The sequence below is a fragment of the Ochotona curzoniae genome, unplaced genomic scaffold (assembly GCF_017591425.1).
Source record: "Ochotona curzoniae isolate NIBS_2020 unplaced genomic scaffold, NIBS_Ocur_1.0 contig_1274, whole genome shotgun sequence".
In the NCBI taxonomy this organism is placed as follows: domain Eukaryota; kingdom Metazoa; phylum Chordata; class Mammalia; order Lagomorpha; family Ochotonidae; genus Ochotona; species Ochotona curzoniae.
In genome coordinates this window covers 5,840,854-5,856,330 of record NW_024465023.1, presented here as the reverse complement: position 1 = coordinate 5,856,330, position 15,477 = coordinate 5,840,854, and the positions used below count along the sequence as shown (strand labels likewise).

The window sequence follows — 15,477 nt, the reverse complement described above, 5'->3', positions numbered from 1 at the left end:
TGGGCAATCTTTTAAGTTTTTTTATATATTTGTTTAATCCTCACATAACCTGTAAAACACAGAACTGAGGACTACAATAGAAAAACAAACCCACATCTATACAAATATGGGAATTTAGTTTATGACAATGTGGGACCTCAAATCAGGGAGACAATGATGAATTATCAATAAATGGTATTGAGGTAAATGAGTATCTACATGGAAAAAAAATAAAACAATTCACAAAACTTAACCTCATACAGAGGACTAAAAGTTTGGGACTGGCATTACGACACAGCGAGCTAACCTTCTGCCTACAACGCTGATATCCCATTGCACATCAGAATGCCAATTCAAGAACCATTATGTACATTTATATAAGAGTATAAACACAAGTAAATCACTAACAAAGGGTGTAGTTGGACTCATGTTAGTGTGCTAGTCACAAAGAGTTTTTGTTTTGTCGTTTTCTAATTTTGGTTAATGATTGTGACCATATTTGCATGACTTCTGATAATATTAATAAAAAAAACACATCACCTGCATTACACAAAAAACATTTTGTATTCTGCAGTCTCATTAAAGCTTAGCTTATAAATAGACTCATTTCTTAAATGCAAAATGTTCACTGCAAGGTCATTACAATCACCCCTCTGTATCCACAGGGATTGGCTTCTGGACTCCCTGTGAATACTAAAAATCTCTGGCTGCTCCAGTTCCTTATATAAAAAGCTCTAGCATTTGCATGTAATCTATGCATATCATCATTCATACTTAAAATCATCTCTAGATTACTTTTAAAAACACACCAATATACTGTAAAAGCTATACAAATAGTTCTTACACTCTTTAGGGAATAACAAATCTGTACATGCCCAATATAGATGCCAGTTTCCTCCAATATTTTCAATCCTCAATTGGTTGAATCTGCAGATGCAGAAACTGTGGATACAGAGGGCAGACTGTATATACCTTTGCAAGGGATGAACTGGCAGACACAAAATGAATAATACAGGTTGTGGAAGCAAAACAGGTAAGCAGGACAAGAGTCACCAGTGATGAAAACTGGTTAGTACTAAAAAGAAAATCAATGGTAGCTAATTATAATAGCTATCATTTTTGGAGGACTTCCCATAAACAGGTGCTCTGTGCAAACATAATCTTTTCATTCTTACATCAACCGGAGAGAAACCCCCATTTTACAGATTAAGTAAACAAACTAAGTAATAGGCTGAAAGCCAGACCTCTGTTTGCTATAACCTGCCCTTTGTTGGTACTGGGATTGAGAATGGGGCAGAGGGGAGCCCTCTGGCCTGGACCCACATGCTTAGCTGCCCTTACTATACTCTGCGTCCTTGAAGCATGCTCCCAAGCTGTCCTGTTCATCCAGACTGGCGTTCTCCTCCTCCTCCTCGCTCTCGGTTCTCCAGTATGCTGGCCGCTTGATGGGCCGCTTCCCTGGGGTGCGCTGGGAAGCAGGACTGTTAGACACTGTGCCCAGCCCACTGCTGGAGCTCCCACTGCTTCGGTCCTGCCCCCCGGTCCACCAGGCCTGCAGGCTGGAGGTAGCCGGTGAGGACGATGAGGACTGCAGGTTGGCCATGCACAGCATGCCCTGGATAGCCTCCTGAGTGCTGGGAGAGGCTGGGGCCTCGCTGCAAGGGACAGAGGAGAAATGCTGAGGGAATTTATCTAGTGGTCAGAGGAAGCCAGACATCAGAATCATCAGGGGGAAGGGACAACAGCTGTGAGGATCAAGGAGGGAAGGAAAAGGGAAGGACTATTCAAGGCGGTAAACTAGAAATCAAGCTAAAGGAATCAAGACAGTATTAAAGTGTCTCTAGAGACCATAGGCAAGATGGCAACAATTAAGAACATTTCCCTCCCACTTCATTCATCTGCATTCTTTTTCTTTCTTTTTTAACTGTTCTTTCAAGAATCTTCTAAACTTTCTTCCAATTTCTTAAGTGCCCAAAATTGATTTCCATTGAAATTTATACATCCCATCACTGTGAGATCTTACACTGTTCAGGACAGTTTTCTTATCCACTTTATTCTTTGAGCCCCAAAGGCCTTCAGTAATTCTTTGTTCCTTTAAATGGCCCAAAACATGTCTACTGAATGGCTGACCCAGCCCCTTGGGTGGGTGGGAAGTAGCATGAGAAGGGAAGGCTAAAGCGCGTACTTACTTGAGGGCAGCATAATCAGGTCCCCCCACCTGCCTGCTGGCCTTAAGCAGATCAAGAATTCCACCAGCTCCACTTCCATTCCCAAGCTTGCTTTCAACCCCTTCCATCATTTCTTCATCTGTTGTATAGTCCTCCTGTCAGGGAGACAGCTTATTATATCAGTTGTCCAGGGTTGCTCTCCCAACTAGGGCTGAAGTCTGACTGCAGTTTTCTTCCAAGCATCAAGTACTAAGCAGAATATTCACTTTTTCATCTTAATCTCTGTTGGACCTCTGTGAGTTAAAGATTAGAATCCCATTTTTTAAAGCTAAGGAAACTAATGCTCAGTAAAGCTAAATGGTTTGATTAAGGGCACATCAGATATTCCAAACCAGATATTCCTTCTGCTACATTTGCCTTCATCGTATTGAATATCAATATGTTTTTAAAATATTTCAACTAAACAAATAATCTTTTTCTTAATAAACACTCCAGAAATTCAACACACAGGATATTTTCAATCCATCCCAATGAGACGAGCAATCTGTCTTCTATCTCTTTGACCAAAATCAGGAGAAGACTAGATAGAGGGAAGGTTCCTACCTCAATGTCAAACTCAACTTCTCCTGGTTCACGAACTCGGTTGGGGTCAGAGCAAGGCTTTGCACGGGGCAGCTTCCGGGGAAATTCTAAAAAGCAACAGGATGCATTTATTTTGAAGCTAAGATTAGAATCTAAGCCAAACACCCAGAGAGAAAAAGTAAGACAGTAATTTTCCTGGAAGTAATGCTCACAAACCATTAATTTAGAGAGATGAAACATTAACTACAAATCTCTAGAACAAAGGAAACAATGAGGGCCTACAGAGTCAGGTAAATCAGAATGTCAGCAAGTTCAGGTCCAATGTTTTGCATCGACCAAAGAGGCCAAAGTAAATATGAAATGGGCAGGCAGTAAAAAGATTAGAAACGCACTTGGTCGTATTATCAGAGTTGCCTTCTCCTTTCCTAGTCTCTCATCAATTTGGAGTTCATCATCTGAATCCAAGTCAAATTCGTCCTCCATCATCTGTTCTGCCACCAACCTAGCCTTCTCTGCCTTCTTTGCAATCTTGGCTCGCCGAGATTTGGATAAGCTCTTCATCTTCTTGGTACTGAAGAGAAAGGGAAGGAGAACAAAGAAACAATTATATGTAATACTGTTAAGACAGTAATTCTCTCCAAATCAATCTTGGGGCGATGCAGTGCAATCACTATCAAAATCCAGACAGCTTCTTTGCACAAACTGACAAACTGATAAAATTTTCATGGTCATGCAGAAATCCTAGCACAGCCAACACTACTTCAAAAATAAGGACTTCCATTGCTCCATTTCAAAGTTTATAGTTAAGCTACAGTAATATCATAGCGATGTAATACTGGCTTAAAGACAAATATACAGATCAGTGGAACAGAACTGTCAGTTCAGAATAATCTGTTAAATTCATGATCAACTGATTTTTGACAAAGGTACCAAGATAATCCAGTAGGAAAAAGCTTTCATGAAATGGTGCTGAAAAAAGTGGTATATCCACATGCAAAGAAATAAATGTAGACACTTACTTCATGTTATACATGCAAATTAATAAAAATGCATCATAGAATAAATGTGAAAACAAAACCTATAAATCCTCTAGAAGAAACCACAGGAAAATATCTTATGTCCTGGATATGGGGATGGAATACGCAAACTAAAAGCTATTAAGAAGATGAAGACATATCATAGGCTGCGGGGAAATATAAATGTGGTCTAAAAAGTAGACAAAAACTTTGCATTATCTTTTTTTCTCTTTTTTTATTGTTATTAACATTGTATTATGTGATACAGTTTTATAGGCACTTTGTATTATCTTTTATCCTCCAAATCTGTTGTATTTTCAAACCCTATATTTGGTGAAGGATTTGCATTTAGAATACTCAAAGAACTTTTAGAATTCAATAAGCCAAAGCGAATAAAGTAAAGGCTGCAAGAGGTGGTTAGCCTGATGGTTAAGACACCTATTGTTCCACATCTGACTGCCTCTATTTGATTTCCAGCTCTGGCTCTTGACTCCAGCTTTCTGCTAATGTAGACCAGGGAGGCAGCAATCACAGCTCAGGTAACTGAGGTGCTCCCACCCTGGTAGAGGAACTGGGCCATATCTCTGGATCTCAGCTTCAGCCTCGGTCCAGGAAAAGTGGACGAGCTCACTCTCTCTCTTCTGTCTCTCAAATAAAAACACGAATATTATCTAAAAATGACAAGAAAATAGTCAATAATCAAATGAAAAGATGTGGGACATCCGAAGTCATCAGAAAAAATACTAACCAAAATAACCCTGCCATTTGGGACAACCCTGACATTCCTGGAAGACATTAAGATAAGTGAAACACACCAGACATAGAATGAAAAATACTCAATATGGCCAGCATTGTAGTGCAGTGAATTAAGCCACCATCTGCATCCTATGTGGGTATCAGTTTCAGTCCTGGTTGTTTCACTTCTGATCCAACTTCCTGCTAAGGTACCCAGGAAAGTAGCAGAAGATGGTGCAAGTGCTGAGCCCCTGCAACCCACCTGTGAGCCCTGGCAGAAACTTCTAACCTTGGATTCATAATAGCCCAGTTTCCATTGTGCCCATTAGGGAAGTAAACCAACAGATGGAAGATCTAACTCTGCCTTTAAAATAAACAGACAAATCTTCAAAAAAAAAAAAAAAAATACTGTGCCCTCACTTATATATGGAACCTAAAGATATCAAATTTACAAAAACAAAATGTAAAATCATGCTTACTAGGGGCATTGGGGCAAGGGAAGATAATGACCAAAGTTTTATGTAGGTTGAATAAATTCCAGAACTTTCATGGATATCAAGGAGACTACAGACATTTACTTGAAATTTCCCGAGGGCAGACATGTTTTCACTATAGAAACACATACACACAAAATAAGTATGTAAAGCAATTATTTTCTTAATTAGCCTGACTATAATAGCCATTTTACAATGTAGATATGTATCACTTTGTATTTAAGTTTTTATCAAAAAACTGAGATACCACTTCACATATTACCAGAATGGTTATAATAAAACAATTATTGTTGGCCAGTATGTGGAAAAACACATGGTTCCTACTGTGACTTCAAAATGGTACAAATACTTTGGAATATTGTTGGGCAGTTTCTTAAACAAGCTAAATATAGTTACCACATGACTATATAATTTTACTCACAGGTGAAAAGAAAATATGTTCACATAAGAACTTACACATGAATGCTTAAAGCAATATTATAATACATAAAAAGCCATAAAACGGAAGTAATCCAAATGACCGTCAATTAGTGAATGGATAAATGCAACATGGAATATCCATTGAATGGAATCTTAGTCAATAATAAAAAGGAACCAATTAATGATACATGCTACATCATGAATGACACCCCCTCCAGACTCATTAATGTCCTATGTGAAAAAAGTCACAGTGGATCATTTATTATATGATTGCATTTCTAGGAAAGAGACAGAAAAAGTAAATCTACAGAAAGTAGATGAGCAGTTGCTTGTGCCTAGAATTGTGATGGTTGGACAATTCGGCAAATTTACTAAAATTCATCTAATCACAGGTTAATTTAACATATAAAGTTAATTTTATAGTATATAAATTATAACTCAAAAAGGTGTTAGAAATGTGTAAAGGAAAAGGAAAAAACTCAAAGTAACTTGGATAATTCTGTCATACATGGTGAATATTAACCAGTACAAACTGATGAATTAAAGGTAACAAACCGGGCCCGGTGAAATGACCTAGAGCTAAAGTCCTTGCTTTGAATGTGCTGGGATCCCATATGGGTACCAGTTCTAATTCCTTGCAGCCCCACCTCCCATCCAGCTCCCTGCTTGTGGCCTGGGAAAGCAGTCAAGGACAGCCCAAAGCCTTGGGACCCTGCACCTTTGTGGGAGGCCTGGAGGAAGTTCCTGGCTCCTGGCTTCAGATCAGCATAACACTGGCTGTTGCGCTCACTTGGGGAGTGAATCATCAGATGGAAGATCTTCCTCTCTGTCTCTGCTCTTCTCTGTATATCTGACTTTGCAATAAAAATAAATAAATCTTTAAAAAAAAAAAAAGCTCACAAACCAACGTCCTTCAGCAAATTGATTATCATTAAGCTGGCCTGTTTTCTACCTCATAAGGCTGCTGGGGAATATTAAATGAGTTAATGAGCCTGACAAATGGTAAGTGCCCAGTGTAACCAATAATTATAATTAAGTTCTCTGGTTCTCAAGTTTCACATGAGTAAAATAAAGTAGCAATATGAGGGTACTTCAAGAAGTTTTTAGGAAATGAAATTAAAGGGCCCAGCATTGTAGTGTAACACATTAAGATGCCACTCATGATGTGAGTATCCCATGTCATACTGCTGCTTTGAATCCTAGATACTCAGCTTCTGATACAGCTCCTTGCCAGCTGACCTGGAAATGACTAATGTAGCCCATATGGGAGACCAGGATGGAGTTCCTGGCTCCTGATTTTGGCATGGTCCAGCCCCAACCTGTTGTAGCCATTTAGCGAATGAATCAGTGGATGGAAGGGGTGTGTGTGTGTGTATGTGTGTGTGTGTGCGTGTGTGTGTGTTCGTTTCTTTCTCTACTCTTCAATTACATACATAAATCTAAAATAAAGTTACAATTTTGATTCATTTTTTAGTGCAAAAAAAGATTGAAATCCTTATATAGTTCTTTCATAATACACATTTTCCTTGAACTTTCTGAGGATTTCTTGCATATAGTTTTTCTTTTTTAAGGATGTATTTATTTATTTGAACATCAGAATTATGCACACAGAGAGAAACTCAGAGCCACAGAGTCGGAGACAAATCTTCCCAGATGACTGCAATGGCCAAATCCAGTCCAGGCTTCAGCCAAGAGTCAGAAGCTTCTTTTAGGTCTCCAATGTGAGTGGCAGGGGCCCAAGCACTTGCGTCATCATCCACTGCCTTTCTCAGGGCATCGCTGGATCAGAAGAGGTACAGCAGAACATGAACCGAAGCCCTTATGGGATGCCGGAATTAGAGGAGGTGGCTTCATCCACTTGCCGGCCCCCTGCTTACTTTTGCAAGGTTGTGGGAACTCATTAAAATAGCATGTAAACAGTTAAGACAAAGTCTGATATAAAGCAGATGTTCAATGAATGATAGCTACATGTAATCTTACCTTTAATTCCTAATTATAACTTTCTTGTTTAAAGATTTATTTATTTTTATTGGAAAGTCAGATATACAGAGAGGAGGAGAGACAGAGAGGAAGATCTTCCATCGGATGATTCACTCCCCAAGTGACTGCAACGGCTGGAGCTGAGCCAATCCTAAGCCAGGATCCAGGAACTTCCTCCAGGTTTCCCATGTAGGTGCTGGATCCCATGGCTTTGCGCCATCCTCTACTGCTTTCCCAGGTCACAAACAGGGAGCTGGATGGGAAGTGGAGCTGCTGGGACTAGAACCAGTACCCATATGGGATCCTGGCACATTCAAGGCGAGGACTTTAGCCACTAGGCCATTGCGTCGGGCCCTAATTCCTAATTATAACTTTCAAACATATAAAAATACAAACATATACTGAAGTCCCATGTTATCTACCATCCAGATAAATCTCAGTAGTTATCAACAAACAGCTAATCTTGTTTCATTTATAATTCACTCCCTGCAAAACACCACATTTGGAAAAAAGCCCAGACATAATAGTCTGTCGTCTATAAATATTCCTATACCTTGACTAGCTAGGTTCACTTAACAACAGCTTCTGGCAGCTGCAGCAGGCAACAGAAGTAGCATTTAAAAAAAGACCAATGGGAAAAGAAAAAATATCTCATGATCCATCCTCAGTAGCTATTACACACTGGACTCTGGACACACTTGTTTCCTCTTCAGGAGACCTGCCACAGATTTTGAACAAAGACAATGTTCAACAATTTCTCTAGTCTTACTTTTTATAAATTGGGTTCTTAAACCCCAAGAACAGCTATGTTGCTTTCAGAATCTGCCTTACTCTCACTCCCATGTCAGTTACTTGCCAGCCAAGTGGACCTACTACAGTCTCCCTGAGACCTAAAGATAAGCTTTTCCTACAAAGAGGCTACTAACGTACCCCTGCTGCGGGTGCTCCCGCTCTGTACTTGGCTCTCAGTGTTGCTGCCTAGTGCCTGGAGTATCCAGATGCTAACCCTTGGTGCCTACTGTCCCTGCCTCCACCTCCCTAATAGTTCAGGATTTTTGATGACCTGCATCAATTCCAGTCATACCTACATCATCATAGTTATAAGAGATACCACGTGAAATATGCCAAACCTTTGATAAACACTTTGCATACATTACCTCATAAGATCCTCCAGTGACCCTGAAGTAAATTTTGTCTGCAGGATAGATGAAATGAGGGCACGGAGGTCCAGAGAGTTTAACTTGTCAAAGTTGCCTATGAATACGTGCACAACTTCAATTTAAAGTGGAAATTATCTGCTTCTCCAGTCTATGATTTGGTTGGGAGCAGCTTGCATCTTTTAGAAAACATTCCTTAAAATTATTTTAAGAAAGCAAGTACATGCTTCTTATATAAAATTTGAATGCTAGTGAAGTGAAAATTTCCTTTCCCACCACCTTTGGCCTACTCTCCAAAGAGAAAATATTTTTTAAACGCATGATGGGACAACTATAAACCGTGTAGCAAACACATTTATTTGCTAGAACGTGTATAGATGTCTCTGGAAGGAAATCACTGACAGTTCTTTTATGATATATCTTTTTCATAATGGCTGAATTTTAAATCACAAATTAAGCTTTAAATTTCAAAAAATTAAGCTAAAAATAATAGCAAAAGTATGTTGCTTTTCTACACAGTTGTGTGCATACATGCCTTTTTTAAAAATAAAAACGGAACTATTCCAATTTAAGTTATTTTGTAACCTGATTTCTTTCACTTAAAAATATATCTTGGACATCTTCCTGTGTCAACAGATATTATACTTTCTCATTCATTTTAACAGTCACATGGTATTCTCTTCTTCTGACATACTATAATTCAATAATTCTCACCGATAATCATTTTGATGTTTAAAATTATTTACAGTTACTTAAAATTATATTATGAAAACGGATGCAGCAAGCACATCTCTCAATACACTTGCACAAAGATTTCTGTAACTAAATATTTAAAACTCAAACTGCAAATCACAAGATACATAAGAAATTAGCACTTTTAACCAACATACCATACCACCTCTTTTCTGTCAGTGGTTCTGACCGACACACTTGATGAAACCTCTAGATTTCAAATTAGCATCTTTCTCAAGACTTCCAATTATATAGCAGTTGTATTACAATACCCTACACTCCCTACCATGGTACTCTGAACTAAGTAATGATAATATAACCCTTCCACCACCCATGTCCCAATTGGAACCACCCTAGGTTCCAATTTTGTGCCCTTAGATAATTGCCATTCCCATTATCTCTGTGCTTCTTCCCACCTCACCTGCCATTAGCCATCAAAACAGCCAGTGGGCTCTCGCTCCCATCAAGGTCCAGGTCTGGCGAGTCATCCTCTGAGTCATTCAAGCAGGCACCAGCGATGTTCAACTGCAGAAGGAGGAGGCTCAACTGTCATCTGTCTGAGATTCTCACGTGAATCAGGATGGTTAGTTCCCTCTAGTTTCACTGGTTGGATTCACTGTCAAAACCACCTGAACCAAGGCCTTCTGCTTGGTTTTCCTCCCTTTTCCACCCACTCCCACAAACATGAGAGGAACAAGAGGCTGAGAATGTGTGACCATTTCAGGGCAAAACTGTCAATCTTGTGAAACATGTTCCCTAAATGGGGTTTGGAGGAGGTGGGAGTAGGAGACAGCTTCAGATGCCTATGGAGGGAGCCCTGAGGGAGGAGGCTCTCTAAAGGACTCATTTAAAGCTCTAACCTGGCATTCCTATACAACATTCTCATCCCCACTCCAGAATTTCAGCTCAAGTGACCTGTTTTCTGATGAGCCCTGACCATCTTCTCTACCTCCATCTCTGTGTCTCGGGGTTTAACAGATACCCTTGATTGTGGCACCCATGGCACCTCAGTGGAATCACTTGGTTTTCTGCCTATCTTTTTCACTGGCCCTAGCATTACAGGCTCTTGAGAGGTATGTCCATAGCACCTATCACAGTGCCCAGCACAGAAAAAGTCTCAATAAATGTCTGTTCAATGAGTGGGAATGGTAGCTGAACACCAGGGGCCCTAAGGGAGGTGGGAGCAAGACAGGCTACCTGTCGCTTGGAAACCCTGCTCTTCCAAGGGACCCAGAAAGGTTGAGCTGAACCCATGGGTCCACACTGACCTTTGCTTTCGGTAAAGAGCCTGTCTTCAGTGCCTGATGATTGTTTGTATCCATGAGATTATAGCTCAACTGGCCAGCAGGCCCCAAGGGTGAACTCTCCTTGCCCTTTCGCTCTTCCTTCTTGAAGAGTTCCTTGGGCTTCGGGCCTTTCTTCTTTGAACCACTTTTGGAGGGCAGTGACAGCCTGGGAATGGATACTGAAGTGGAATGGGCTGGCCTGTTTAAGGGAATGGAGCCGGCTGGGAAGATCCTTTGCAGCCCAAAGATATTGCTCGTCTTCCCAACGTTCTGTTGGAAGATGTCCTATAAGAGTATTAGTACATGAGGGGGTTAGAACTTACTCCAAGATTTTTCTCTATACTAAGCAGAGGTATGTTCTTGGCACTGATGCTACTGCCATGGAAGTGGCTTTACGGATACTCTCTAAATGCACACCCTAATTTTTGTATACTCAGTCAAGAATTTATTGGGTGGCATTTTTTGTTTTTACCCAGCCATTGCCAAGCGAGGAGAAGACGAGCAAAGAAAAGTCCAGCAATGCTGTCAAAATTGGAGAAAAGACTCCAAGAGTAGTTGATATGAAACAGAAAATAATCAAGTACTAAGCCGCGTGGTTCAAACTATAAGAACTACAAGATTTGAGAGGAGAGAGGTTCTAGTCCTAATTTTGCTACTTGCTGTATGATCTCAGGAAAGTTATCTACCATGTTGGGACTATTTGCTCAGCTGTAAACTTAAAAGGACTAGACAATAAAGGTGATTTTCAAAGTTGCCCTATGGCTCTCTTGGGCAGCTTGGCAGGAACCCGAGGGACTGTAAGAGGAACAAGGTCTCCCACCATCATCCTAGTCAAAGCAGTTATTCCTGATTGGTTATCTGTGTTGGGCTTCCATGTAAGATCTCATTTGTTTTTTTATTTTTTTTTTTTAAAGATTTATTTTTATGATTTTTTCATTGGAAAGGCGGATATACAGAGAGGAGAGACAGAGAGGAAGATCTTCCGTCCGATGATTCACTCCCCAAGTGAGCGCAACGGGCCGATACTATGCCGATCCGAAGCCAGGAGCCTCTTCCGGGTCTCCCACACGGGTGCAGGTTCCCAAAGCTTTGGGCCGTCCTCGACTGCTTTCCCAGGCCACAAGCAGGGAGCTGGAAGGGAAGCGGGGCTGCCGGGATTAGAACCGGCGCCCATATGGGATCCCGGGGGTGCAAGGCGAGGACCTTTAACCACTTGCGCCACCGCGCCGGGCCCGTAAGATCTCATTTGTAAAAGAGTATTCCATTGCCATTCACTTAATATGTAAAATATATTAAGCCAATGGATTGGATATAGTCTATGTCAAAGTCCTTTTCCAATCAGCCCAAAGTTAAGCAGAAAGAGTTGGAGACAAGGTAAGCCTTTCACCAAAGCCTGAAGGATTTTGGAAGACGGAAGCAAAGAAAAATAAGGTGGGTGTGGACACTATACCTTACACAGGCAGTGAAGCTATTTCAAGTAGTGAGGCCAGAAGCCTAATTCCACAGTAGCTCACTCTGACCACCCTTCAGCACACTAAATGGAATTTTTCTGAGATGAAGGAAAGTTGAAACATCCTAAGTCCCTTTCTCCTCTGGTGCCTCTGCTACTTCGCCATCCCACACTGAGTTCTCTCTTTGCTACAAAGTCTATTAATAACAACAGCTCACATTTATTGAGTACTTACTCTGCCAGGCACTGTATGAGAAGCTATTCATATATTAGCTGTTAATTCCATCTAAACTCTAAGAGGTTAGTAAAGTCGGTTCCTACTTTACAGATGAGGAAACTCAGACCTTGAAAGACTAGCAAGTGATACAGCAGGAATGAAAACCCTGAGTCTTTTACCACTATACCTTACTGTCTTGTGGCATATGCCACCTGTTGAAACATGGCTTAGTAATAATCTGCAACCTGAGAGAATTGTCATTTTGTAGAATGCAGAAACAAAATCAAAATATTAACAACAGCAGCTATAACTACGACCACCATCACCACCCACCAATGCCACAACCCATCATCAGAATTTATTAAGGACTTATTGTGTGCCAAGCACCATATGTAGCACACATTCAGAGCACATAATAATTATCTGAAAGAATGAAAAGGCTGCTTGGTGATGTTTTCCAATCACTCCTCTGGGCTCTCACGTCAACTGCAAAGGCCTGACTTGCCACTTGAGCCTTGAGCCTAAATGCCGTCCCTCCACCCATGTTTCTTACTTCAACCAGGCGAATCTCCCTAGCCAGATCTTTAATGAGTTGTACGGTCCGTACTGTCTCCGGAATCTCGTCCTCATGGTCTGGTAGAGCCTGTCAAATAAGAGGAATGAGAAAGAGAGCCACACATAAACAGACAACTGATTTCCAACAAATATATCAAACAATGTAAGGTACTGGAACAATCAGATATCTATATACAGAAAAAAACACACAAGAACCTTGATCCAAATCTTACACAACACATACACACACTCAAAATGAATAATAGATAATAGATCTAAAAATAAAACTCATAATGCATTATTTTTAGAAGACAGGAGAAAATCTTTGGGACCTTCAGTTAGGTAAAGATTTCCTAGGATACAAAAAGCAGAACCAGAAAAATGTGATTAGACATAGAAAAAAAATTCTCTGAAATTTCTGTTATTTACCATCAATTTTACTTTGAAGGCAAGCTAGAGAATAAAAAAAATGTTTGTAAAAATACATCTCCCAAAGGACAGTATCAAGAGGTGTGAGGAACTCAGGTATGGGCTTGAGCTATACTCCTCAAAAAAAATCAATGACCTCTTTGTCACCCTGTCTTTCAAATACATAAATATATCTTTAACAAAAATCAAGGCCCAGAGGGAGACAAACGGGGACAAATTAGCTTCTGCACTTTAAAGAACAGAGCTCAGTGCTTTGCAGTTACAGGCCTACCTAGCTCAACTCTAAACTGGGGAGATAATCTGTCAGCGGCACCTCTTTGTAATTTGTCTGCCATCTTTTAGAAAATGAAGATTTACATCTTTATCTAGATCTAAGGCTTTCCCTATGTGATTTTTTTCTACCATTTTTCACTTAACTTTTGCATCCAGAGGACTGAAAAATTTTCACTCAGCACCTCCTTGTTTTTCATGGTGTGACCCAGATGCATAACCTTAATGGCTCCCTCCCTCCAAGGCCAGGTGTTCAGGAACAATGAGGGAGCCAAGACAGTCATCAGTACTTCAGAAATGGTTTCTTCAAACAGCATAGACTCTTCAGGGGCACGACCCATCTACCTCATTTTTGGTACAACTGGGATATAGTCAAGGTGAGCCTCCTTGTAATGGGAAGGGGTCAGTGATGAAACTCATGGAAACCACATCAGAAAGGTGTTGAGAAACACAATCACAGGCTCAGGCCCAGGTGCAAGTAAGCGCAGTAAAGAAGGGAAGGTTCTGAACACAAAGGCTGAGAATGTTTGAGGCAAAGTTTGGCAACAAGAAATGTAGATAGTGTGCGAAGTAAGTCTGCAATAGCTAAAAAGTCTCCTTAGGTCACTGAAGTATCTATCTGCAGCTTAACTGTATATGTTTCTTCTGTACTCTGAGATTTCATAACATGGCTATTTATTAAGAATTCCACATTTTGGGGTAGGAACTATGGTGCAGTGGATTAAGTAGCTACTCGTGATACCTGCACTCCATAGTGTACGTTCAAGTCCAGGCTCCTATGCTTTTGATTTACTTTTATTGGAAAGGCAGATTTACAGAGAGAAAGAAAGATCTTCCATCCACTCGTTCACTCCCCAGGTGGCTGCAAAAGCCAAATCTGAGCCAATCTGAAGCGAGAAGCCTCTTCCAGGTCTCCCACGCGGGTGCAGGGTCCCAAGGCTTTGGGCCGTCCTTGACTGCTTTCCCAGGCCACAAGCAGGGAGCTGGATGGGAAGTGGAGCTGCAGGGATTAGAACTGGTGCCCATACAGGATCCTGGTGTGTGCAAGGTGAGATTTCACCACTGGGCCATCACGCTGGGCCCACTCCTCTGCTTTCAATTCAGCTACCTAGTAATGCTCCTGGGAAGGCTTCAGATGATGTATCAAGTACCTGAGCGCCTGTCCTCTGAGGAGACTAAACAGAATTCCTAGCTCCTGGCTTTGACCTGATCCACGGTTGCAAGCATTTGGGGAGTAAACCAGAAGACAGAAGCCAGTTGATCTGCCTCTCTTTTTTCATCCCTCACTTGCTCCCTCCCTCGTTCCCTCCTATCACTTTGCCTTTCACATAAACAAATCAAATTCTAAAAGAGAAAGAAAGGGGAGCTGTGTAGGTTAAGCCTGCAGTGTTTAAAACATCTCAAAAGTGATTGAATGCAAGAGAAAGAATCTATAGCATACATGAAGTCTAAGCACATACACTGATACTTATTCCATTTGCTTGCATTTTATAAAACTGGTTGTCTCAAAAAATTCAACAGTTTGAGGCAGGCACTGTGGTAAAGTGGGTTGTCATGATTAATATGCCCACTTGCCATACTGGAGTGACAATCAGTGTTCTAGCTCCTCTCCTGATCCAACTTCCTGCTAGTGCATCCTGGGGGGCAACAAATGATGTCAAGTACTTTGGGTCCCTGCCACCAACATTAAAGACCTGGATGGAGTTCCAGGTTCTTGAAATTGGACTGGCTCTGCACTGGCTGCAATTTTTAAAGATTTATTTATTTATCTGAAAGGCAGAGTTTTGGAGAGAAGAGGGAGAGAAGGGACAAGGGAGAGAGAGCAGGCTGAGAGAGGCAGAGAGAGAGAGGCAGGGAGAGAGAGAGGGAAAAGGAAAAACAGAGAGGCCAGGAGAGGAGTAGAAAGAAATGGAGGAGAGTGAATGAGGGAGGATCTGAAGGACGGAGAGAAGAAGCGGTAGAGAGAGAGAGGGTGGGGGGAAGAGGGAGGGAAGGAAAGGGTGGAAG

The 15,477-nt window shown here is 41.0% G+C and overlaps 1 protein-coding gene across 5 annotated transcripts in view; it reads right to left on the bottom strand.

Annotated features, from left to right (window-relative positions):
- Positions 1-15,477, bottom strand: part of PHF8 (PHD finger protein 8) — an 85,276-nt gene that overhangs the window by 30,589 nt on the left and 39,210 nt on the right. For 3 of the 5 annotated variants that reach the window (XM_040998190.1, XM_040998198.1, XM_040998225.1), the window contains exons 12-18: positions 12,770-12,859; positions 10,532-10,834; positions 9,685-9,788; positions 3,122-3,300; positions 2,751-2,836; positions 2,169-2,302; positions 1,321-1,634 (exon numbers count right to left, since the gene is read on the bottom strand). In XM_040998190.1, coding sequence (XP_040854124.1) covers positions 1,321-1,634; positions 2,169-2,302; positions 2,751-2,836; positions 3,122-3,300; positions 9,685-9,788; positions 10,532-10,834; positions 12,770-12,859 — 1,210 coding nt within the window. The remainder of the gene's footprint in view (positions 1-1,320; positions 1,635-2,168; positions 2,303-2,750; positions 2,837-3,121; positions 3,301-9,684; positions 9,789-10,531; positions 10,835-12,769; positions 12,860-15,477) is intronic. The other 2 variants (XM_040998217.1, XM_040998207.1) reach the window with 1 other exon arrangement.